Below are 25599 nucleotides of genomic sequence, written 5' to 3' on the forward strand. Positions count from 1 at the left end.
TGACAAGGTGCTCTCTTCCTGTTGTACTCTAAAACAGTGAAATACTGTGACTTCAGAAGCTTTGACCATGACAGTGACTAAACAACGTTAGCAGACTATAGTGCTGTCATCCTTTAAAACATCTTGCACTCCGATTGCTTTTTTTCCTGAAATATCTTATGGATGTGTAGCTGATGCAGACCAGATTTAATTGGTGTGTAAGGCTGAGAAGCTGACTGAGTGCCAAATGGAAGGTGACGTCAGGAGCACTTCTTTAAGGTGTTGTGAGGAGCAGTGCTGGTTTTGTTTGTAGGGGAATCTCTCACAGTTTGAGTCTGGAAAGAAAAGTGATTTGGCTTACTGACAACTGACTTTCAGCTAGTGAACTGCAATTTTAGAGAAGACTTGGAGTTGTTTCTTATCTTTGAGCTGCAGGGTTTTTGATGAAGTCTCTGGAAATGTTTGTTTTGTCTGTTTCAGTAGATGGAAAAGTACTTTGGCAGTAAAGCCTGCTAGATTTTTCAAATCCATGCTGGATGCTTTTTGGTGACTAAATTGCACATCAAGAGCATGAGGAAAGTTGAACAACCTTTTAAAAGAAAATAAAGTGAACCTTAAAGATAGGTGTGCCACAGAACGTCTAGATATCTAAGCAATTTGTTCAGTTGGTGTATTAGCATGTGAAACAACACATTCCTTCTGCATGAAGCCCAGAGGACGATCACTGTGCTGGAAACTCCTACAGACTTCAAAAACTGTTGAGGGGAAGAAGGTTTATGAGAATATACAAGTAGCTGCAGAATTGATTTCCCCTGGTTCTGAGCCATAACAGATTGTAAATAGTCAAGGAGAAAAATCTGTAGAGGGCTTGAAGATTATTCTGTCCATTAACCTTCTCAAACATAGCTGCAGTAAAAATGAGATGTTGCCAGACACCTTTACTAATGTTCTTTTGTTGCAGAGAACTATCTGGCTTAAGTTGTGCTGCTGCAGTTAGACAGGCATTATTAAAGTAGTATCCCCCCCTAGTGTAGATATGGCTGTATTGGCATAGAAGTGCTCATATTTTCAGAGCTTGTTTCTGATTTTTTGGGGTAATTTGTGGTTCTGTCAGGCTCCATGGAATAAATACAGCTGTTACAATAGAGCTAGGGGGTTTGGCAGACTAACGTTTTTAAGGTAGTGAACTAGTTAAAACTGTCTCTTTCTAGAATACAAATTTCAAATAAAAAAAAAAAATCTCAACAGAAGAACAAAGTTACAAATGAGTTTCCCTATAGATGGGATTTGTTACATGCAGTGAAGCCATGGTGACTGTTGATCTTTGCTCAGCCTGTACTGGTGATTCTTGTGATCTTCACTGGGTGGTATTGTCATAAGTTTTAAGGCCTCAATTCTAGCAAAACTCATGTCAAGTAATGAATCTGTTGTCTCATGAAAAATTAAGTTGGAAGATGGGGAAGATTCAGTTGCTAATGTTTCAGCATTATGGTAGACTCTACTCATGTTATGTCTGTTGTTTGTTTTTCTTTCCTCTAGAAAAGCTTGCTTGCCTTACGGCAGCTAATGCCCAATGCTCAGAGCTTTATCCAGCAATGTATGCAGCAGCCAGCTCCAACCCAAGATGCTGTTTTGACTTGTACCTCTGCATCACCAGCTCCTTCAACAGCAGTGGCAGCCTCAGCTGTAGTAACAACTTCTCTTCCAGTTACAAAACCAGTATCTGCATCTGTACAAGTCGCAGCCTCTCCGGTTATAAAACCTGTCCTTGTCAGTGTTTCAGCGACATCTCAGCAGACCATGAAGCCTGTTCCTTCCTCTGCAGTGGTGACAGCATCTCTTTGGCCTGCAGCTTCAGTCCCCACCACAACAGCAGCAACATCAGGACTGATGGCTATTCAAACTGTCAAGCCAGTTTTCACCTCTGCAGTAGCAATGTCCTCTCCCCAGTCTGCAAAGCCACTGCTGGTCTCTAAAGTGGAGTCTTCAGCAACAACCCCTCTCCAGCCTGTGAAACCAGTCATTAGAACCCCAATCAGTATTAAAATCTCCCAGCCGAACTCCATTGTTGGGCAGTCAGTGAGTGCTCAGCACATGGTTAAAGTGAAACAGTTGGTAAGATGAATTCCTGTGCAGTTTTTCATGGAGAGGGTCATTGGGCACTGAAACAGGCTGCTCAGGGAGGTGTTTTAAGTGAGGTGCTGAGGGGTATGATTTAGTATTTGATAGGAATGGTTGGACTCGATGATCCAGTGGGTCTTTTCCAGCCTGGTGATTCTATGATCTCTGTAACCAAGCTTCTTCACTTTTACTGTTTTGTAAAGAGGGTACCAATTTGGATCTTAACTTGATTTGACATATGGAACTAGTCTGTCATGAGTTAATCAGTTGTTTGTCATAGGGATATTGAACCCTTGCTGAAAAGGTGAATCTAAAGACAAACTGTAAGCTCGATCCCTTGCAAGACATGTCTGGTGGAATAGTGGTCAACAAAACATTCAGCCCAAGACATGAGGGAACATGAGTTTTGACGCTCACTATATGTGCAGCCAGGCTAGGTTGGCATCTGAAAGAGAAGGCAGGAAATGCTAGTATCAGAAACAGAAACTGCTGATGGGAGGCTTATGTTAGTTACTATTAGATGCCTTGTTAGGGCTGTGCCTCTGCTGCCCACCAGGGATTCCAGTTTCTACCTTGGTAGTTCCTACCGTGGATACTTTGCAGGCTTGATGATGTTTCATGATATGTTAACTGAAATGTACAGACAAGCTCAAGGAGCTTTTCAGAGCAGAGTTCTGACCTCCAAATTTACTAAGACATGTTAATTATGAAGTCATCCAAAAGTGAGCTTTTTATATCAGGCCTCATTAGCTAACAAATTCCAGGAGGAATAAATGTCTTATTAAAACAATACCCTCAAAAGCAATGTGTTAACACTTCTTTTCTTGGCACAGGTTAACTTTTTGCTAATGTTAATGTTAAACATCAACAAACTGGATAACAGGTATACCCAAAGGGGCAACGTGCAATACATTAGGTTTGGCTTATGGGTGTTTGAGATACTGAGTAATATGTTGTCTGACTACAAATAAAGTTCTTGAGTATTTTTGAGAAAATGGTCTCCCTTTGGGAGATAAAGAGCACGGTTCTTGAATGAGACTTCCTTGTAAAGACTTTTTTTTCCTTAAAAAGAGGGGAAGACTTTGGTCTTCCTATGATGCTAGATTTACTTTCAAGAGATATAGTAGGGCATGTAATGTGTGCATTTCCTTTATAGTTTGTTTATTGTGCATACTTGATTTAACAGTGTTCAGACTCCTAATGTTTTGGTTTTTGAATTTTCTGCCTTTCAAAATGTAAGGTGAATGTAATACAAGAATCCTGCAAGCTACCAGCTTTTCGCTTTTCAGATTTGCTTAAAAAGAACAAAGCACTCAACTCTACGGAGGAGGATGGGGGATCTTTTTATGAGTGGGCTTGTTTTAAAGATGGTTATCAAGCATCTGCACTAACAGTCTTTGATAGTAGTAGCTAAAGCCAAATTGGAAAAGGAGTTGATACCCTTAGTCCTTGAAGATGCTAAATTTGAAATTCCAGCCAGAAGAAAATGAGGGTTTCTTAGGTTGTACAAGGGCTGGAGAGCAGTTTGTTGGCTATGCGGCAAACCATGTAATCCAGGCAAAAGGTTGACCATCTGTACAAATAGATGAGGAAGCTTAACTGTACACTGGGGAGTGGAAACACTTCTCAAATATGATATTGGTGAACTCAAGAAATTACTTTTGCCTCTTCTGCTACTACTGTGTGGCAGCCTATTGCAATGGCTTTCCTTCACTGTCCCTTACAAGCATTGAATTGCACACTAAACGTGTTTTATACTCATTTGGATAGATATCGGGCATGGTGATTAAAATACTTGCTCTTCAAAATACCTATTTAACTTTGGTCTTAGAGCTGAAGGGCTGAGTTGACCACTTCACAGCTTAGCCATATCTGGAGCTTGATGTTTGTTCAGACAACCTATTAACATGAAGAGCAAGCTGGTAGAAGCAACTGCATCTTCTAGAGCTTCCCTGGGGCATTTCCTTAAAAGGACAGAGGGTCTGTTTTCCTCCCACAAGAAGACAAATCTGGACCTTCCCATCCTAAACAGAAGGGTCCTGCTGCCAGCTGAAAGGAAGCATGTGCCAGCTGTGCAAATCTGTCCTTACAATGCTGCCAGCAATTTCTCTCCCTTTCCAGCCTGCAGGATTGTCTGATGCCATGCACTCCCTCTGCATGCCCATTTCTAATTTAGGTCTCTTGCACTTGGGAATGTAAAGTGAACTTTGAGCCAGCTCTGATGTAATGGTGCTGCTTAAGAATGCAGCACTGCAGTATTTTGATGCAATATGTAACAGTCTTTTCAGTGGCTTGATTATTGAAAATCTGGGTTTGGATGGTGGACATTGAGGGACTTGTTCTTCAGGGAAGCTGCTGCGGTTGATTGCATGTATGTGCTGTGAGGTGCATGTTGGACAGGGTTCATTCTCAGTGCCTTTCTTAACACAGCCTCATTTAAGGGCATTGGCAAACACAAAGGTTTCATCTTGAAGAGAAAGCTTGTCTTGCTGTCGTATTACTTTGTCTCTAAAGCACCATAAATGAAAATTTATGGTACCAGCCAGTGGTGAGAATGCTCCTGTGAGTCTACAGCTTCATAGCATAAAGAGCAAGAGTTTTATGGTGTAGTCTCCACAATTAGCAGCGAGATATGCTCCTTGGACATGGCTAGCGGTTGAAGCAAGGAATGCAGTTCTTGTGCTGTTCCAGCCTCTTGTTCTTCATGAATTGTTAGTGTTGAGTCCCCTCAGAGCTGAGCTTTCTTAAGCAGAGAATCTAGTCTGTTATTCTTTAAGAGGTTTTTGTCCTGGATGTATGCTTTTGCATTTAGCTGGTGATGCTTCCTTCTTGAAGCAGTACTGCTTGTATTGTGAGATGATACCTTACCCACCTCTCTGCTGATCTCCAAACTTTATTTTACAAATGCAAAACAGGTTCAAGTAAGGCTGATCAAGTCCCTCTTAGGCAGCAGTCCCTGTGCTGTCAGCTGGATGTTACATCGTTGTCCTTTTCACTTGAGTGGTGCTTTTTATTCTGATATCTCTGTCAACCTACTTAACGAGGCACAAAGGAACAGTCCCTTTTCTTTATTACTTCTTGCTGCTAAACTGAGGAAAAGGGGCAATAGCTCTTTCTTACAGATATTATCTGTTTTTTAATAATCTTTTTTTGGCATTAGATCCTTGTGGAAGTTTCTAGGATTGTTGCCCTATTCTATTGCAAGTACCAAGGATTTCCAGCTTTTGTTCATCTAGCAGCTGGAATAGCCAGTACAAAATCAACTTTACTGCTAACACATCCCTTCTGTCTCTTGTTGATCTAGTCTCCTCAGTTACTTGAATTACTTTCCCATCTCCACCTAGGCTATTGATTTAACATTGTCTCTTCTTTTTGTTTGCAGCACCTTCATCTTGAATGCTTGTTTGTTCTTGTGCTGTTGTGTTCTGCATGCTGAAGATGAAGCATCATTCTCACTGGTGGTAGGGAGGAGCTCTAGATGTGTGTCAGTGTGAGTGCTGGCAGAGCCTGAGTAGTTTATCCAGGCTGGTCAGTGGTTCAGTAATTATCTAAATGTGTAAAAGATCCTGTTGGCATTATTTTCAATATCCAGCATATGGAAGCTGGGTCTTTTCTGAAAGGTGAAATTGGTTTCATAAAAAGACATAGAAGCAAATGTTAGTGCATGTACCAGTTTGAAAAGCAGGGCTGCACCTCTGAGCCTTTACTCTGTCCACAGTCCATCCCTGTACAGCTGTGGTTCTTTCATCTGCATAAAAAGTTGGGAGGTACACATCTTACCTTTCTTCTCAAACTGCCTGTTTGTTGTTTGGTTTTCTAACACTACCTTCAGCTCATTTTGTTCTGTTACTACTGCTAAAACCATGGCTAAAACCATATTAGCAGTGGGATGTATCTTCATTACGTGATACGCGGTGTACCTCTTTCTGTCAATGTTTGATACTTACACTGGTGTTTACTGATAAATCCGAAGTTACATGATGGAAGGAGACGGCTTAATTTCTGAAGTATAATAAATGTCTGTTGTTTAATTAAACTTGTGCGGTGTTGCTGTAGAAGCACTCTTCAGTCTTTCTGGCGTTAAAATAAAAGATGTAGGGGAGAAAGTGGTCTTTACTCTGAAAATTCCTTTGTATTAGCTTTTCTACTGCTACAAAACATAGGATTTAACCTGAAGATGTTTATAATCTTGTGCTTTGTTAAAAGCACATCTTTCTACTACACCTAATCAAGAAATTTTCCGAAGGATGTATCATAAGCTGCAGCCCACATTCTGCTAGTTAGAAGGCTTAGAAATGAGGCTTTTAGGGATGCTGCACTTGTATTATTTTCTTGCATTTTAATAGCTGCCCCTGAAGAGGAAGAAGTAGTATTTATAGGCTGTGCCTGTAGGTCTTTGTGATGACATCCTGCCGTCTGTTTTTGTTTTTTTTCAAGAGCCTCTTTAAAGAGAACTATCAACCACCTTCCTTTTTATCCCTCAGCAGTGTACTGATGTTTCTGTTTAGAGGCTGTACTCACTATAGGTATTGCTAGGTGGTCCTGCCTATTCCCACTGATGTGTTCAGTGTACTTTTGCTTAACATTTTGAAATTCAGCATCTCTATTTACAATTGATGTGGATCTAAGAACACAGTGGTAACTTAATAGCGTGTACTCTTAATTCTTGACAGAAAAATGGTTTAATGCAAGACTTCTGTTTGTTTTGGTGTTTTCTGTTTTTTACTAGGTGCATGTGATACCTCTTTTGAACTTGTTGGCAGACAGACTTGATATTCAGTTGTTGGCCTATTAAATAAGACTTAAGGAGAGGAAAGCATTAGTGTAGTGGATTCTTAAATACTCAGTGCAACTAGTATAATATGAGGTCAGACCAAAAAAAAAAAAAGGGACTAACTCTGTAACTTGAAAACCATGAGTAGGGGTGGGGGGCGGAGACAAAGAGATGGTTATGAAACATGTTATAGACCTCTCACAGTGAGACAGGGCTTAACTTGATACCTTCACTCAGTATGAGAGGACCAGTGTTCAAATATAGACATTTTCTTATCCTTGGTCAGAAAATGCAAGTGTGTGCCAGCCCATAATGGTTTGTGAAACAATTTTTGTCGAGCAGCACTACTGTGGTTGAGCACCCATCTTATTCACCAGACTTGGCTTCATCTTCCCAACGGTCAAGTTGGTGCTCAAAGGAACCAGTTTTTTATCTGTAGAAGATGTGAAAACAAAGATGACAGATCCTCAACAGCCTTTCGGAAAACTATCTGCAGAACTGCTTTGAATATTGGTAGCATCGCATGCATCTGTGTATCAACTCAGAAGGGAATTATTTTGAAGATGATCATAGTTGATTTTCTTAATTTGTTAAAGAAAGTTACAGCCACGGTCTTGGGGGTTTTTTGTCTGATCTCATATAGTTATCAATAGAAAGTAGGTGTGAAGTGTCTGTTAGAGCTTCAATGATCTGGAGCTTAAAGCTCACCACTGGTTGTTCAAGATTTGTTTCTTACGGTGAAGTAAAAAAAAATTCTGAGCATGCTGTTTGTTTTAAATGAAGCTAGGCATGCGTGTGTGCCCAGTGGCACTTCTGGCTGGACTGACAACATTGATACAGTTTACTTCTCTTTTTACCTCTTCTCACTCCTAATATTGGATATTCTAGGTAGTCCAGCAACCATCAGGAACTGTTGTAAAGCAAGTATCCGCGCTCTCGCCACCATCAGCACTGACCCTACAGACATCTGAGAAAAGGGTGCCATTGAACACACTTGTTCAAGCTAATCTACTTCCTGCAGGTATAGTGAAACCTCTTCGGTGGAGAAGGGAGGAGAGGACTGCTGAGGCATAGAAATAAGTGCGGGTTGTTGGTAGATTGTAGGCATGTAAGAAGGTGGTTATCTATTGGGAGAAACCAGCTCTGTGCAATAAGCTGAACGCTTTCACTGCTTGGAGTTCTGATAAGAAACTCTGCCATGTACACTTCTTGCACCTGTTAACAGTATGTCAATCAAACATTAATACTTGTTAAAATACAATGAATAAGCTCCTTGCAGTAAAAGTTGTTTAAACCATGATGCTCTTTGAGACTCACTTCATGAAAGTTTGTTTTTTCCTTGAAGAAGTCCAGGTTGATGCATAATGTATTTGTCTCAGCCAGCCGGTTCTCACTAAAGCCTTTCTCTGGTCAGCACAGAGGAGAGTTTGCTGAGGCTATGTAGGGGTTTTGGCCATACAGAGCATGCAGAATAGAAGGCTCTAGAGTATCTGCTTTTCAAATGGGCCTAATTAGTTGTTATTGAGTCTTCAGTAGCCTTTGCTGGAAGTATAAACTGATTAAACAGTTGTCTTAGCAGTTTCCTTTATACTGTGGCATGTTCTTTGTTCTTTGTTTTGTTTTAGGTTCCATTCTGAAGCAAATTACTTTGCCAGGAAATAAAATTCTGTCACTTCAGGCATCACCTGTTCAGAAAGCTAAAATAAAGGAGAATGGAGCAACATCCTTCAGGTAAAAATAAACAATATTGGAAGTTTACTATAAGATGGAACAAAAGGAACAGACAGCAAGACTAGAGGTGGAAACAGAGCCCAAATGAAACCAACTTTCTTTAGAGGTTTGTTTATAAGTGGTTTTCATGTACTAATTGGCATGGGGAAACCTAGAAATTTTGACCTTATAGGAGGTATTAATTATTCTTAATGCAATATCTGTCCTGATGAGGTAGAATTTCCATCGTGCTATTACCAGAATAATTATACAACCAGCGTGCATCAATATGTATCAGTTTTTTACTGGTAAAGAAGGCATGTTGATCTCCATTCTGTTAGTACTGCTAATTAATCTAAAGCAATTTTACCTTGTATGAAAAACTCTCTATAGCGTTAAAGACAAACCTTCTTGTTTTTTACATACAGCCATACAACATTGAACTGTTATTTGGACTGACTGGTAACCTGTCTAAAGCTCTGAGCTGTATTACAAAGTCTTTTATTAGCTCCTCTTATGAGCTTGTTCCTGTATGTAGAGGTGAAAGTCTTTGACTACACTTCTAATTACAGCTTCTGGCAAACTCTCTAGGTCTTAAGATTACTGGAGTGCTTAAAGCTTTTAGTTCTGGTAACTGATTAACTTTTCAAAAGCAGAAATTATTTTTGTATCTCTGAATTGTGATGTTGAAACAGAGGTACAGACTGCTGTAAGCCTTATTGGTCTTATGACCTGAAGGCAAGCTTGAAGTTACTCTTCCAGGGATAAAAGCAGACATGACAGCTTTTTCTTGTTGGCCAGATGACTTATCTCTGGAAAGCTACAGCTATCGGTGTGCACTGATACAGGCAGAGAGCTGTTGTTTTTTTACAGTAATGTGTGCAATGATCACTTAAAACATTGGTAGCCAGATATTGAAAGGAAAAGCTGATGTCAAAGCAATAGTTCTGTTCAGCTCCCTCAAGCTCTTGTGAAATATACTTCAAAGATAAAATTTGGGTGTAATTTTGTGTACTGATGTTTGTAATATCACTAAAAAACTCAACAAAATAACAAAAACCTCAAAAGCCTGGAAACAAATTTTTGTAAACTTCCAGTTAGAATGTATCAACTGTCTTATATGAAAACGTTTGAATTCTTGAAGATTGTTCCATGAATTGGTAAATTTTGTGTAGAAAAAACTGTCTACACTGTGATCCAAGATGGATTTCTGTTTCTGCTCTTGGATTCCACTGCTTTGAAAATCATTAATCCATGAGAAATCAGATTTGAAATCTCTAGCTCACATTGAATTTTCTTCTAGAAGTCTCCTTTCTCTGAAGATGTCTGTTTGGTTACATCTGTGGTGCTTCTTCTATTCACTGATGCAATCAAACTTTCTGATTTTTAACTACAGATGAGTATCTTCATATATCTGAAGCTAGGTAGCGCATACCTGAACTTCTGGTTTCCCTAGATCAAGTATCTGTGTTCTCCAAGCAGATCTAGCACCTCATAATGTTAATTTGGCCTAGGCAACAGGTGTTCCTTGCTCTCTTCTGTCCTGGCTTCTGTTACACAGCTGTTAATTGTGATAATTTGTGAGGCAAGAGAAGCACCATAGCCCTGTTTCAGGTTTTGTGATGAGATTCATAGTATGCAGGGACCATACCTTGTAACTGATGCGATTGTATGCGTGACATTTCAAACTGTGGCTTCTCATGGCAGTATATCATCAAGCCTGACTGCTGTTGTATGAATAGGTTAGGTCAGGATTGGAGAACATAAAATTCACTAAGCTGTACTTAAATAAAACCTTCTGGAAATGAGATGTTAGATGAGCATTGCTGGCACTTGAATGCCCCATGGCATGTATTGTAAAGGACAGTCTTGTTTTAAAGCATCAAAGTTTTAATAAGCTGTCATATGTACTTTTGTAAAGTATTTGCTAGAGCACCCTGGAATATGACGTGTATGTGTCTTCAATTATTTTTGTTTTGTATCTGTTCTATTTAATTTTTTTCTGCAAAGCATATACAAACGACTTGTATGTTTCGACTGGAAGGGACCAGCAATGTCAACTACCAGGCAAACAGGAGTAAGACAGCAAAGTGGAGAACCTCTGGGCAGCTGCTTTTCCTGCCCCATGGTAGTTGAGAACTCTAGTGGTTCTTGTGCTGCTGGAGCTCTTCAGTCCCACATAGTTGTCCGTACACGGTGATGGTGCACAGAGGTTTGGGTGATGTGTGTCTTTCCAGTTTTCCCTTTGACTATTGCATAAAATGGAGTAAATAAAGGTGGATTCGGAAGACATGTACATTGGTCAAACACTAGAGGGTGCCACAGGCTCACTTTTCAGCTAGTGCAGGCAAATCTGTATGTGAGGTGTGTCTGTGTGGCTTGGGCTTCTTTTCCAGTTTAAATGTGAAACCTGACTTCCAGCTGGGTAATGCTTGGAACTGTGTTCTGTTTCTCCTCTTGTCCTGATAAGCTCACTGGAGTCTCATAACAGCTGGGCAAGTTTTTCTTGTTGGTTTCTGGATGTGAGGATCAAATGCAAAAAGCATTAAAACAAGTGGTGTAGAAGAAGAGTTTTGCAGAGGGATTGCTGGAGATGAAAGCACGTCCGTATCCAACAGAAATGTCTCCATGTGTACTGTGGAATATTTTAAATTTATTGCTTTAGTAGAATGTTTTTTCTAGCAATATGACTTCTGAAGCTTACATTAATCTTTAATGAGCACTGCCACTAAGGAAGTGTAATGATAGTTCCTTTGGGTTAATTAAAATAAGTTCAACAGTGTTTTCATAGGTACAAATTAATGTTTCTTCAAAGCTACTATTTCGGTGACTTGGTGCAAACATCCCACAATGAAGGAGTTAGAATTGGTCCTTAAAAAAAGTACTGGTAGAGATGTCTACTTGCATATAAGCTCTTGTATGTGTGTACTCAAAAGAGACTGTGTGCCTGGAAATAGTAACAGAAATAACAACCTGGTTAAAATAAGGGCTGGGTTTGGAGAACTGAAATTTGTATTTATAGAAAGATGGATAGATGTGTAGAAGTTTACCTCCTTCTGACTTGAGTGTCTGGAGTATGTGGCCGAATTAAGAACTAAAGTGACTTACCGAAACTGTGCTGCACAGTTGTACATGCGGTGTGAACATCCTTACTTGGATTCCATGAACAGCTTTGTCAGTGTAACATCAGGTTACAGTATCTGCAGCTCTGTTTATGATGTATGTTCTTGGTGTTAGTTATGCTGATTTTATAACCTTTATCAGCAGGTCCATGTCAGTCACTGCACTTTCATGCAGTTCTCATCTTCCCTGTATGTGGTCATTAAGAGGAAGAAACTGGAATGTACCTGTGAAGATCAGTTAGCACTCAATTAGCATGCACTGAAATACACACTTCTTGAAAGATCAGGGTCTCTGTTAGGCTGATAGACCATGACTGTAGCTTGAAACTACAACTCGGCCAACTAAACTCAGTTGCTGATTGTGAAAGGGTAGGAGGAGGAAAGCTGTTCCTTCTGGCAGTAGTGACTTCAGCTGAAGGAAAAATCTCAGCACTTTCCTGTCTTCAATATTGCTCAAACCCAACCCATGTTCTAGTAACTTCAGTTTCTACCTGTTGCCAGTCAGAAGACAGACTCCAAGGCATCCCATTTCACTTAATGCCAAACGTTTGACTAATGCCTTGTTCAAGAGTTTTGAAGGCCTTACAGTATTTTCTGAAGATGAACTTCTTCAAACCTTGCCAGCAAATACTTTTCAGGATGGGAGTGTGTACGTTTGGCTTCCATTGTCTCTTTTTCTCCAAATCAAAAGGCCTTCAGATTGAGTGCTTCCACCTGTCTGTGTTAATAATGCTGAGTCGTGTTCTGGTTTTAAACCCTTGAAGCCATTGTTGGTGCCTTTGTCACTTGGTGAAGCAAAAAAGGCTTGTTTTTGATGATCTAAACTTAATTGAAAGTGGTTTGAGTATTTTCATTAATGAAGTTTTGCAAAAACCTTTACCATATAGTATTAATTCAACATATTAACTAAAATGCTCTTTTTTTAAAACAAACCTGAGGTGAACAGGTTATTTGCTTAACATGAGCTTTGACATGATTATGCCTAGTCTTAATTATATTGGCCCTAAGTATGGCAGACACAAGTTTTTATTTTGAAAATGTAGACCAAAGCTGCTACAGCAGAATCCAGCTAACAGAGAGATGGTAAGAACTAGATCTCTGCTGCTGTTCTTCAGAAGCATAACATCTTCAGTACGTAAGTACTGTGTGGTAGGACTGATTCAAAGGCCAACGTCTGATTGTTTTTTTTAAGGGAACTCACTAAAAGAAAGGTGAACATCAGGCTTGTGCTAATATGTTTGTGCTGTGAGCTTCAGTTCGTAGGTTAGGCATCTTGGTTTATAAGTTCAACACATCAGTATACGACTTTATTCAATGCTTGGTTCTGCCTGGCAAATTAAGCATTTTGGAACCAATTTCATGCTGTAAGAGTGGTGGTGCAGGGTGGGGGCTTGTAGGCATTTTTGATCCAGGTTGGTCTCCTTCCAAGGATAGGTACATCATATAGAGTCCTTGGTTTTGGAGCTTGCTCAAAATTTCAGTTGCATGTAACTGATATGTATGCCTAGCAGCTGAGGCAGTTAGTCAACCTAGTGTTTGAGAGGCACTTAAGACTCCTTTTAGGAGCCCATGGTCCCTGTCCGCACTCTCACTAAACACCTATCGTATAGGGGTAGCTTCCAAGATACTCAAATGTGGTTGTTTGTTGATAATCTAGGTGCTTTTTCTTTCCATCTATTCTGAACAAAGCATAAAATTATTTTCTTTTTAGAGATGAAGATGATATAAATGATGTGACTTCTATGGCTGGGGTCAATCTAAATGAGGAGAATTCATGCATTTTGGCCACAAGCTCTGAGCTTATTGGTACAGTGATCCGCTCTTGTGCAGACGAACCTTTTCTGTCCTCAGAAGCGCTTCAGAAGAAGATCTTGAACATAGGTGAGAACAAAACATAAGTAACATATGAATGTAATATTTCCTTGCTTGTTTTGTCAGTGAGCCTCCAGCCTTTGAAGGAGGAGCTGGAATTAAGACCTGCCATCCTAATTGTGTTTCTACCAATACTGAGTTTTTACTTCCCCTTGTAGGAAACAACCAGTCTCTAAATTTTTTACATGGAAACAGTCTGAAGTACAACCAGAAAGAAAAAATCGGTGCCACTTTTACATTTGAGAACTAAGGAACTTTATTACTCTTAAAGTTAATGGAACACAACAACCATATAGCTGCTAGTGTCAAATCAAGCACTTAAGTGTGCTTTTCTATTTCTGCAGCTCCTAACTTGATGTATTACACTGACTTTCCTAATAGCTTTTGCATTTCTCAGCCTGTTCAGATTTATGTACTTTATTGACTAATAGATCTTGCCCACGTGATTAGGAAGAAATTTCAAACTGCCAGTATGCACAGGGTAAAACTTTGACTCCGTCTATGGAAAATTTTTCATTAATCTCATGCAAAAGAGATGTCGAAGTGGTTTTTATCAGTGAATAAAACTGTGGAATGTATGTTGAATGCCTAAGACTAAAGTGTAATAAGAAGTTTTTAGTGTGTGTATTGTCTCAACTGTTAGCTTCTGAGCCAAATAACTGTTCCTTAGCAATGTTGTATTATGTCAGAGCAAGGAACATGTGCTTGTATAACACCACACTGGTTGGTACCATTGCTGTCTGCAGCAAACTGGATAAATGTTGCTCAACTCCTTGATCCTGCTTTCTGCCTGGTAGCTTGCCATACTGGAACAGTGAGTTTTACAGCTGATCATTCAGAAAAGCCTGTAGTTCATACATGCAGCCATAATTGTGTCACAGTGGTTTAACGAAATGATTGCCAAGTTTTTCTACACACAACCTGTTCTTAGTTCAAACTAAACAGCCTGTGATGAGTGTGTAACTTGCAAATGCTATCTGCTACCTTAGTACACTCCACCGTAGGTAGCCAGATATGCTATCTGATTTGTGTGGGGTGTAGTTAACTGAAGTAAGTCCTTGCTCCACTACTGTGGAAAAGGGAAAATTTAATAGAGGGCTAACTAGTCATCCATGGGAAGCAGATATAAGGAAAAGAGCTCTACTAAAACTAAGTACAAAGGATGTCTGGTTTAAGGTGTGAAGACGAGTCATTGGAAGATGGAAAATACAAGCCTAACTGTTTAATGGCTGGCATGTTAGCTGTTCCACATTCATCATAATAATAATTTACGTTGTAAATTAAGTGTTTTGCAAGGAAAGAAATACTGTTGGAGAAAAGCAATTTGGAAAAAGAATGATTCTGCTTTTGTACCAGGCCCTTTGGTTTAGGAAGTGTGTGTATAGGAAGGTCTTGTTTTTTGGGGGAATTTTGTTTTGTCTTTAAGCTGATATTTCAGTATTCTGGTAGCATAGCGGGAAGCTGCTGAGGAAGTGTTGAAAGGTGCTTGACCAAAAAGTGCTTTGTGCTCAGCTGAGGTACAGGCTGACACTTACAGACCAAGGTGAAACGGTGGGAACACCTTGATCACATCACCATCACAGAATATCAAGTTGGAATCTGAGAAAACATTGTAGATTGTCACTGTCTTGTAAGATTGTTATTCATTTTCAGTTAGAGTAGCAAAGGCAAATGAAATAGGTGATTAGGTTTTTTACAGTGTACTGCTTATCCATTCTTAACAGTTGACTTGGCAATAAATCCTGAAATGGGTTTTGAAGGTATGCTGTATATTGCATCATAAAGTGTTACAGCCACTGTAAATGCAGCGAGGGACAAGGAAAAGCACTTCTGATGGGTATGGCGTATGAAGTGTGTGAAACTACTGCCTGCCATGCCTACCAGGGAAAGCTTGCTGCCATCCAGGTGTCTTGACTGAGTTGTGTAGAGTGATTGATGGTGTCAGCTATGGGAAGGCTTCTCCTTCGGCAGCCACAGGAAGGTTGCAGAGGTGATGCCCAGCTCTGGGCATGAGGCTGGGACCGTTTTGCCCAAAGCTGTTGCCAGCCTTGGTCGCAGCTGCTAAAACACAGAGGTAGTAGCAGCCTGAGAGAAAAGGTTGAAGGTGATGGCATGATGACCCCAGATTGATCAGTGTTGTCCGAGCTGCTGCCATGGGATGGTTGGGTCTGTCTGCCCCATGCCAGTTGGGTGAGGGAGGTGACAGGGTCCCGCATGCCTGGAGTGTGCTGCAAAAACCATCCCCACGCGTTGAATAAATGTCATGAGTTGTTAACAAGCACGGTGTCAGGCAGGGCAAAATGTAATTCTCTATTTTTTTAATTACTGGAATTAACAGAATATGGCACTAATTTCTACAGCTACAGCTTCTTCCCTTCCCTGAACATGAAGCTTGATTTGTGTTCTTATTAACTTTGTCCTATAAATGACCTTGCAAGGAGAGTGGTTCTGGAGGCTAAGTGAAACAATGTCTATATTTTCTGAAGCTCCAGGCTAAGTTTTATTAATGTAATGTCTAAGATCTTTGAAGTTGTGACTTTACCAGGAAAATCATAATCTCCAAACCTTTATTCATAATGGGTATGACTTCCAGGGGGAACAGAATACCTGCTGTGCTAATTATTTCAATTATCAGCTACTACTAAAACACGTAATGGATTTTCTCTGCTTCCACAGGTAAAAGGCATGACATTATGGAACTTAACTCTGATGTTGTGAACTTGATCTCCCACGCTACACAGGAGAGATTACGAGGGCTTCTAGAAAAACTAACTGTAATTGCTCAGCACAGAGTATCAACCCACAAGGTAAAGGAAATCATTAAGCAAGTTTTGCACCAAAGTTTTCCTGCTTTGCAGCCTTGAAGGTAAACCTCTTCCAAGAACAGGCACATCATATGCAATATGTGCATTTTCACTATCTACCGAAGGCTGGTTTTGTTTTAACTGTTTATAGCCTCTAACTATTCCTTATGTTTGGATAGGTGCTCTTAAAACCCAGCATAAGACTAAATGCATGCATTTCTCCTTCTCCATAGAAGTGGTAGCTATTATATGAAATCAGTATATGGTAAATGTAAAGCTATTTTTGAATGCTCTCGGTGATCAGGTTGATGTAGGGGCTTGTGTTAACCTTCTGCATTTACTGTTAGTGGAACTGCAGTACTGGTTCAGTAAAAAGCCTTGGGAAGATGAATTTAGTATTTTATTTTTAGAAAGTGCTCTATGTGAAGGCAAAGACCCTTTTGATCTTAAAGTTCCTGGAACTTTTTTCCCGCCAGTGCTACTTCACGTTCCCTTTCCTCACTTCCCTCCTGTTTTTGCTCCATTCAGAGTAACGTATATTGGGTTCCAGTGAGCCAGTATCCTTTAAGATGCTTGAGTGGTACAAATGGGAAGCGATAATTCAATTGACCAAAATATCTCTTTTGAGGCTTTTTTGGTCATTCAGTAATAAGATATTAGCATTACTTTTTTCAGCATCAAGCTGTTTCAAAAGAAAATTGAGAGTGAAAAGTAGATGTATCTGTCAACTCTTAAATTCTTGTTTGTTTTTTTCATAGGAACTCTATACCTAATGAAATTTAACAAGAGCGATTAACTGATGGGATTGGAGTTATTTTTGTACTCGGTGCTTTTTATAGGCTTTTAAGCACTGGGCAAGCAACAGTAAAGACCAGGAACTATTTGGAAACTTCCAAGTATTTATAGTGATGTCTGGAGCAGTTGGGAGTAGGCTGTTCCTTGTCAGAAGAAGATGCAAGAGAAAAAAAATGCAGAAAATCACAAAGTTTTTAATGAGAAGTCTTTAGAAATCTGCACACGTTTAGCGTTGTCTCTCCAAAGTGGGAGATGCAATAGGGCTTGTGAGCAAAGGTGAGATGGAAACTGAAGTCCTGAGTGACCAGTAGGACTTAGTGCCTTGCAGACACCAAGGACATGAGGGAGTGTTGTTGTACAGGAGGCTTGATAGGTCTAATTTATTTCTCATTGCACTAAAGTAATAGAAAAACTGATAGGTTTATGTATGATTGAATTGCCAGAAGGAATAAGATTGTAAAAAAGCAAGCTTATTGCGATCTTCCTCTTTTTTTCAAAAACAAAACAAACAAAAAAGTAACGGGCATCCTCGAGGCACAGATACCCTCTTTTGTTAGGAAGATTTTATTACTGCAGAGGAGTGTCCTACAGGTTTGCATTTTTGAGTAGTATTGGGAGAAATGCTGACAAGCATTTAGAAGCCTATGTTGAAGAACAGAACACTACAGGGGCTTGGAGCCTTATTATGTATTTTTTATATGTATTTACACAGCCCTGTATACTGTCTCCTTCAGTGCTCACCTTTGTCTTTTCCCTCTAGGCTGTTGAAAGGTACCAGTGTGCAACGTGGGCTCCATGTATTTCAGAGAATTATCCAGAGCGTTTACAGCAGAATTGGGTAGTTGCCCTGTAAGACTTTGTATTGGCCTGCCTTCATTACAAAATCTTCATTACAAAAACATGGACAGTAATAGGGATAGGTGGGGTGAAACCCAGGTAACTATTGTTAGGTTAGAAGTTGATGTAAAAAACCAACAGTTTATGGGATCATACTTAAACACTTTTTCCTGGTTTGCTCAGCTCATGCCTAGCAGCTTACATCTGATGGGTAGCTCTGCAGAGAGAGCGAGCTGGCAAAATGAAAGCTTCATACTATTGCATCACGTGGACTTGCCAACTTTTGGCGCTTTTTTTGCTGAACTTAAGAGGGGGAAGGTATTTAATTTAAGTTACTAACTTTATTAAGACAGAACAGTCATGATGGTCCTATCTGAAGTAGGACTAAACTTTCAGATTGTAAACTGCCCTGGCCTGTGACTCTTGTCGCAGTGCCTTTATGTAAGCTTGGTAAGGCCATGAAGGCAATTAGCTGGCTGGTTTGGTTCCTTGGCTGCTTCCCTCCTATAATCTGGAGAACTGCTGAGGTAGAAGAGCATATATGTGAGATAATGATTCCCAAGACCATAATAATAATAAATAAACAATATAGTGATTTAAAAAATAGTTTTGGTGTGAGTAGATTCAGCACAGCATGAGATGACTGTTGTACTTCTGTGTTTGGAGCCCATGAGCACATGGCTTTGAGAGGCATGGTGAGGTGCTGTGCTATAAACAGTGCTCTATGAAACCATTTTTCCTTGTGCAGTAGCTGCACACTGACACTGAACTCCTCTGTAGGGCAATATGGTGCGGCAGCTGCATTAGCTCAAGAGGTGAGCTCTGATTATGTAGCGAAAGAGCGAGTGCTCCTAGGTGTGAATGCTCCTAGGTGTGAAAGCAGCCAGTCTCCTTCTACCCACCCACACTGCCACCAAACTATAGAGTGCAGAAGTAACTTATCGGAAGCCTTCCTGCTACTAACTTGATTTAGGAGTCGACTATGAAAAGCCAAAGCTGAATAGGTAGTAGCTGAGTCTCTGCAACTGCCTGACCTCGCTCTGTTCTCAGTAAGGCTGTTAAACAGGATTTACACTGTTCAGATTTTGTGGGAGGACTGGTCTTTGTGGGATTCTTCCAACTTCTTCCCTGCTGTACTGGTGTGCAGCTGCCCTATATGTGGGTTTTATCCTTTCTGCCCCTGCACATGCAATATATTCCAGGTGTTAAACCACAAGTGCCTTAGTCAGGTTTCAGATTCTTTTACAGGTATGTGACAATCTAGGAAGAAGGTTGCAGAACACAGACAAGGCTGTAGCTGTTCTTGAATATGTTGCCAGACCTCTTGTTACTAAAGACATATCTAGGAATGCTTAGCTTCAATACTGTGTGTTTCAGATGTGTGAATCTAATGTTAACATTTCAGTAGGGACTGGCTGTATTTTAGAGTGCATCTGTGTGCATTTCTCAAAGAAAAAGGTGTAGAGGAACAAATTTTATAACAAGATTGTATAGATGCATGAATGTACTACTTGGTATGTGAAAGCACTAGGTTCTTAAGATAGCAGAAAAGCTTTTTCTTATTTGAACTCCAAACTAAATTTAGCTCAGTTAAAGTTTAAAACCAACTTTTTAACTGTCAGATATACAAATTCAGGTTTGACGCACACAAATCTAACCATGCTCTGTATTGTGGTTCATGTTTTATGTATCAATAACTTAAATTCTGCCCTTACTTACACTTATAACTTTAGTTTTATTGAATTTGTACTGTTGTAGCTGGGCATAGCTTGGCCTTGTGAGGAAATTAAAGCTCTTATGTGACTGGGCACTGCATTAACTTGTTTCATTGTAAAAGCAATGCCTAAAAGTTATGAACCAGTATACAATATAATGTTTTCTGCCTAAGCAATTCAGTGCTAAATGATCAAAGAGAACAAGTTTGAGTAAAACAAAATATAACTGCAGAAATACTGTTATGGATGCACCCATTTCATGTGCCATATAAGCTCATAGTCGTGCATTAGGGTGCTTGTGGTTGAGAGGCTTGCATTCCCAATTGGCCTAGGGTCTTGGATTTGGCTTTAAAAAACTTAAGTATCTGACTCTGACTGCAAAAGACATTTAAACTTTGGAAAAAAATAATCTGGTAATACGGCTTTCTTCTTTGTCCTTTTAAAAGGATTGCAGCATGGTGCTGGATTATTATAAATCTCTGCTACAAAACAAATTGTATTAATGTACTGAGACTGACTCAAAGCAGTGTATGTTTTGTGGGGAGCAGTAAAAAACGGTCTCAAGCAGTAACAGAAGACGGGCGCAATGTTTGTTGGACTTTGCAGAGCCACAGACTCTGCTTAGGAAAGAAAGTGTTCTTGGAGGCAGTGCATGGTGTGTTCCAAGGCACAGTTAGTGATATGTAACAATGTGGTGAAAAGGACAAAACTTTCCCTGAAGAGGGATTGATTTCATGCCCTAGCTGGATTGTGAGAGTTCAGATTGGGCAACAGCAGTGCCCCACAAGACTTCTACTTTCCTCACAGCTTTTAAAAGAAGTATATGACTGGGTATGGGAGAGAGTTGAGTATAGCATAAACATTTAATAACTGAAGTCACTGCTAGTCTGTATACTTAAAAAAATAACCTTGCCTAAAAGATAGCTGTAAAATGTGCTTATTCCAGAATAGCTGGGTGTCAAGGTTGCTTCCTTTAACTGAGATTGGGGTAGGGTAGAAAGAAGGCTTACTAAAAGCATATAGTGTGTTTGGCTGGTAAAAATCCTATGCTAACTTTCTCAGGAGAAGATAAGTTCACGATGTAACAGAGGAGGAAGATGACACTCGGATGTGTGTTAAAGTGGTACAAATAGGTGGTGTCGACATGCCTCAGCTGGAATGGGCTTCCTGCCTTGGTTTGTCTGGTGCCCTCAGGCCAACGAATGGCTTAAACAGCCTGTCTTTTGAAGAGCATAGTAAAACCAGGCTTTTCATTGCCAGTTGACCACATTCTATAAGATATTTTTTTTTTCCTTTCTGTCTTCTTTCCTGTCTAGATTAAACCTAGGCTTTCTAGTGAGAGAAAAAAAATAAGAAAACTAAACTACTGATTGCTACTTTTTTAGACCAAAAAGAACATATTCTTGTTTCAGTGCATGCCTGTCTGGTTATTGTTGGGAATGGTCATTGGTATTCAGTGGTCCAGCTTTGTACAATGGGCTGGACTAGATGACTTCCACAGGTCACTTTTCAACATAAAGTCTTCTATGACATTAGAGCATCTACTGAGGCGAAAGTATACATTCCTAAAGCTATAATAAACTATATATAATTTATCTTACTTTGTGCACCCCTGAGATTCATTAGTTTTTCAGCTAGTTCTAAACTACCCCTCTGCTCCATAAAACCTCTTTCTGGAAATAGCCGGTGATGCTTGTTTCAAATTCTGGATTAAATGGCTGAAAGTAGTATGCCAAATGCTAGAAACTTAAAATGTCAAATTCTGGGAGCTTTCTCTATTTGAAGGGTAAAGGATATGATGTTCTGCATTACAAGTCTTCTGTTTTCCTGTTAGCCTGTCTAGAAGGCAGTCTTGTACATACGTTTACTGGACATGAAGTTGCTATTCAAAACTAAAGTTTAGCCTGTAGATGTAATGCTTTATTGTTAATATAGACTAGATGTTGTTCATGTTCAGTAACCTTTTACTAATTACAGGTGCTAAGAAACATACTTCAGTGGAGAGGATGTGTGTAAATGAGTACCTACCACCTGCAGTCTTTCTAAAACAGCCTACACTTCTCAGCTTTTCAAAACAGTGTTCTTTTCAGTTTATTCTTATTGGGTTCATTAGTTCTAGTGGTGTACATAAAAGCTTGGTTGTTTATAATAAACTCCTCTTTCCAGGGGAATGATAAGTACATTGTATCTAGTGACACCAGAGCACAGCTGAGATTTCTTGAAAAGCTTGATCTCCTAGAAAAGCAGAGAAAGGATGAAGAGGAACGTGAAATGTTGCTTCGAGTAGCCAAGGTAAGAACTGTTTCCTTGCTCTCTGAGGAAGTAGTAGTGTCCTTTAGACTGGTGAGCATCTTCACGTTTCTCCTTTTTCTGTTTTAAACGTCGTAACTTTTAACCCTGTAACAAGAAATTCATAATGGTTAGGACAGCTTAGGCTATACAGAAAAGGATTTTAGCTTTTTACATTCTTGTAAAAAAATCATATTTCTTTCAAATGCGTGGTGGACTAACTATTATTTTCATTTTGACCACTAGGAATAATGTTAAGTAAAAGAAATATTCACGTAGCCATAAACTTCTGTCGTGGCTCTGTTTCTGGCTCTGAAATTGGTGTCTTTCTCCATATCTGTGTATGGCACTGTTTGAAAATATGGGTTCACTATACTTGTTTAAGCTGGAATGCAGTGGGATCCACTGCTGTGCCAAGTTTGTTTGTTTTAGATAGTCAAGATCAGAGAACTAGCCTTGGAGCTGGCACCCTAGCATCCGCGAACACCAGATGGAGCCACTGCTAGTACAGAATAAGTACCCTTCTTCCACCTTCCCTCCCCTCAGGAGCCAGGAGCAACAAAAAAAAAAATCAGTAGATGTTGCTCCATCAGGTGCAACTCGATCATCTTCTGTTTGAGGTTTTTCCAGTTTTATTTCAACCTGAGTTCTGCAGCCCCTTGGGTGGAAGCCTAATTGAGAGTCAAAGGAATTGTACTTGCACGAGTACAACTCCCTTTCTTTCCTTTACTTCCTGTCCTTTTTAAGTGTCTGCTGCTGACATGAACAACATCATGCCTAGACTGGACCTGACTGACAATGTTAGCATCATTTTCAGCTTAATCTTGCTTCAGGCTAGAGCAGAGGCAGCCGGCCCAGATGAGGAGGGGGGTTGTGCGTATGTGCATGGAGGGGGAGGGAAGCCAGTTTGGATTGAGGCATTCACCCCTGGAGCTAAATCTTTCAGTCACCAGAGAAAATTGTCATTTATTAAATATTAAATGGATACGATAGTGTTTGGATGCCAGTAATTTCTGTTCAAAATTTTTCCATTTCTTTTGGTAGAGCCGTTCCAATAAAGAAGATCCAGAGCAACTGCGATTAAAGCAGAAAGCAAAAGAGGTAGGACTTTCCAGTTACCATGCTTGCCTTTGTTGAGAGAAGGTTGGCAGCCCTGTCCTGGCAATTAGGTCAGGGTTTATTTTGCTGCTGCATACCATTTGCAGAGGCCTTGGGGAAGGACAGGAACTGCCACAGGCAAGGGCAGTGCTTCAAATGAGGTCAATGAATTATGAGCTCTCTTTTTCAACATTTTATTTTCATAGTTTCAGTCCTGTCTAGAAATGGTCCTTTGTAAACTGCAGCAGTACACTTGGTAGGAATATAATGTGGGATTAGGGGGGAAAAAAAAAAACTTTGAGATTCAGCATCTGGGACTGTACAATAGGCTACATTTTTCCAGGGTAATTGTTCGTTTTGTAAATCTGATACTGCTTATAATTCTTTGGCTGGGAGGCGGTACTGGGATTTAGTTTTAAATGGAAAACGCCTCTGGCTTTTAATTTTCTGGGCCCAGCAGTTTTCTGTTCTGGAATGGAGCCCTTGTTTCACACAGTTCATGTTTAGCTGCAGGGGTTTTAGTTTATAGCTTAGACTGGTTAAGCTTTTACTCCCAGAGGCCTCTGCATAGCAACTGTAGAAATCAACAAATAAGTTCATTTATGTCTGCAGCCTTCTCTCAGTAGCTGACTTTTTACATTTCCCAATATCCATTTCCTGACTTTTCTAGCCTGAGAGAAAAAAGCTCCACTAATTGGAGCTTATTTTAATTGAGCCTTAATATTGGATCTCACTGGAGTTGCCCCCAGAGCTACTGGGAACAGAATGAAATGAAAGTACCTAAGGTTGAAGATGTGTGTATGTGTGTGTGAAATTTTTCACTTGACCTACAGATTCTTTTCCCTGCTGAATAAATCATCAAGCCTGTTCACATTTCTGATTAAGGATCTGACAGCAGACGATAATAAAGACAATTGAGGTGTGAGACGTGTGATGCAGAGCTGAAGAAATTGGTTTCTATAGTTACTTGACTGATTTCATGCAATTTTTAAGGATCTTTGTGCTAAATGAGAGTGATTTTCTGAGCAACCTTTTTCCTTAACTGTGCCTCTTGAACTATGAAATTTGTTGTTGCTTAACATTGCTGCACTTGGCTCCTAGGTGCCAGCAGCAGCAGGTTATTTATGAATGCTTTAAAGGTCCTTATTGTTTGGATTGATGTAGGAACCCAGGCAAAACAAATGGAAATCCAGTAAAATAGTATTAGAATCAGTGCTCTGGATTGGCACTGTAGTAGGAGAAATTTGTGAAATAAGAGAAGGAATTTGCTTTACTACCTATCTTTTAATTCTTTCTGCTTCTAAGTTTCTTCATGCTTACAATCTGTGAGAACAAAGTTGCCCTAAAGCTCTCCCAGTTTGCCTCTAGTGCCACCAGGATCAACAGTCAGTGAGTGATGCTAATTTGTCTTGTTTTGTATGTGGCTTTACCTCTGCATCACCTGGTTGTTTCTAGAGATTCTTTGAAAACACTCGGAGGCAATTTATGCAACTTACCTCTCTTCTACTGAACGATGCTTAGAATCTTGAAAAATATTCTGTGAATCGGACATTTAGAACAAAGAAATTAGGTATGTGCTTTTGGTCTTTTTTTAGATAAGGTATTGTTAATGAGATCTCCTTAAAATTTGAATAGTGGCATACAGGAGTGGCATATAGGTGTACAAAAAAGGAGCCAACAGATCAGAGAAGGTGTCTTAAGTTTAGTACTTTGTTCTGCTAAGTGTTTGAGTTTACCTCCTTACAAAGCAGACTAACGTAAAATTGGTTGCACTTGTCCTGCGTGTTTCTCCATGCTGTGCTGCTCCAAAGAGTCATGGTCTCCAGCTGCTTCACCAAAAGAAAAGGAGGCACGTGTGCCTCTTAGGACAATACATATTGTTGTGTTGTTATTGCCCCTGCTGCTTTGTTCTCTGGAGAATAAGGCAGCGAGAACTTCTCCAGCTTCATGTGCTACACAGGAAACCCACCTTCTGTGCTAGGGGTGCTTTCTTATCTGTGAAACCATCTGAAGTTTGAGTGGAAATGAGCCTAAGTGCTCAGTTTTGGCACTTAAGTGAGAGTTTGGAGATAAATGGCTAGCACACGCATGCATTAAAAAAATACAAACATAAGTAAAGCTGGAATAAGAGCAAAGTAAAAATCAGATCCTTTCCAGGCCCCTCTGGTTGAGCATCCACTAGCAAGTCTGATCCGATTTGCTTAAAGTTTTTGAAGGATGACTATGGGCCTTCTTTTCACAAAGGTTTCTTTCATGTGTTGATGATGACACCTGGGAGAAGGGAGAGGGTGTGGGGTAATGGCACTGGAGCATGTTTCCCAAAATGCAGAGTGTACATCCTAGCAATGAATTGTTATAGATCCAGGATGTGCTGTCACCCAGCAGCTGGAGGCAACCTCTTAACATTGCAGGTCCAGAGACTCGGCAGTGGATTCTTTTATCCAAAAGGCTATACATAATTGCTGTGACCCTTTCATCCCTTT

General features: G+C 39.9%; 2 protein-coding genes across 2 annotated transcripts in view; one reads left to right on the forward strand and one right to left on the reverse strand.

The window, feature by feature from the left end:
- TAF4B (TATA-box binding protein associated factor 4b) overlaps positions 1-25599 on the forward strand; it is a 73239-nt gene that overhangs the window by 24966 nt on the left and 22674 nt on the right. Inside the window, exons 7-13 of the mRNA XM_069853992.1 lie at positions 1519-2094; positions 7763-7895; positions 8500-8605; positions 13418-13587; positions 16255-16385; positions 21896-22021; positions 23063-23119. Of these exons, the coding sequence (XP_069710093.1) occupies positions 1519-2094; positions 7763-7895; positions 8500-8605; positions 13418-13587; positions 16255-16385; positions 21896-22021; positions 23063-23119 (1299 nt within the window). The remainder of the gene's footprint in view (positions 1-1518; positions 2095-7762; positions 7896-8499; positions 8606-13417; positions 13588-16254; positions 16386-21895; positions 22022-23062; positions 23120-25599) is intronic.
- The window catches only part of KCTD1 (potassium channel tetramerization domain containing 1), a 122203-nt gene continuing 117613 nt past the window's right edge, over positions 21010-25599 (reverse strand). The window contains exon 6 of the mRNA XM_069853990.1: positions 21010-21023. The gene's annotated coding sequence lies outside the window, so the exon portion shown is untranslated. The remainder of the gene's footprint in view (positions 21024-25599) is intronic.

Source organism: Phaenicophaeus curvirostris, chromosome 3, assembly GCF_032191515.1.
Source record: "Phaenicophaeus curvirostris isolate KB17595 chromosome 3, BPBGC_Pcur_1.0, whole genome shotgun sequence".
Classification (NCBI taxonomy): Eukaryota; Metazoa; Chordata; class Aves; order Cuculiformes; family Cuculidae; genus Phaenicophaeus; species Phaenicophaeus curvirostris.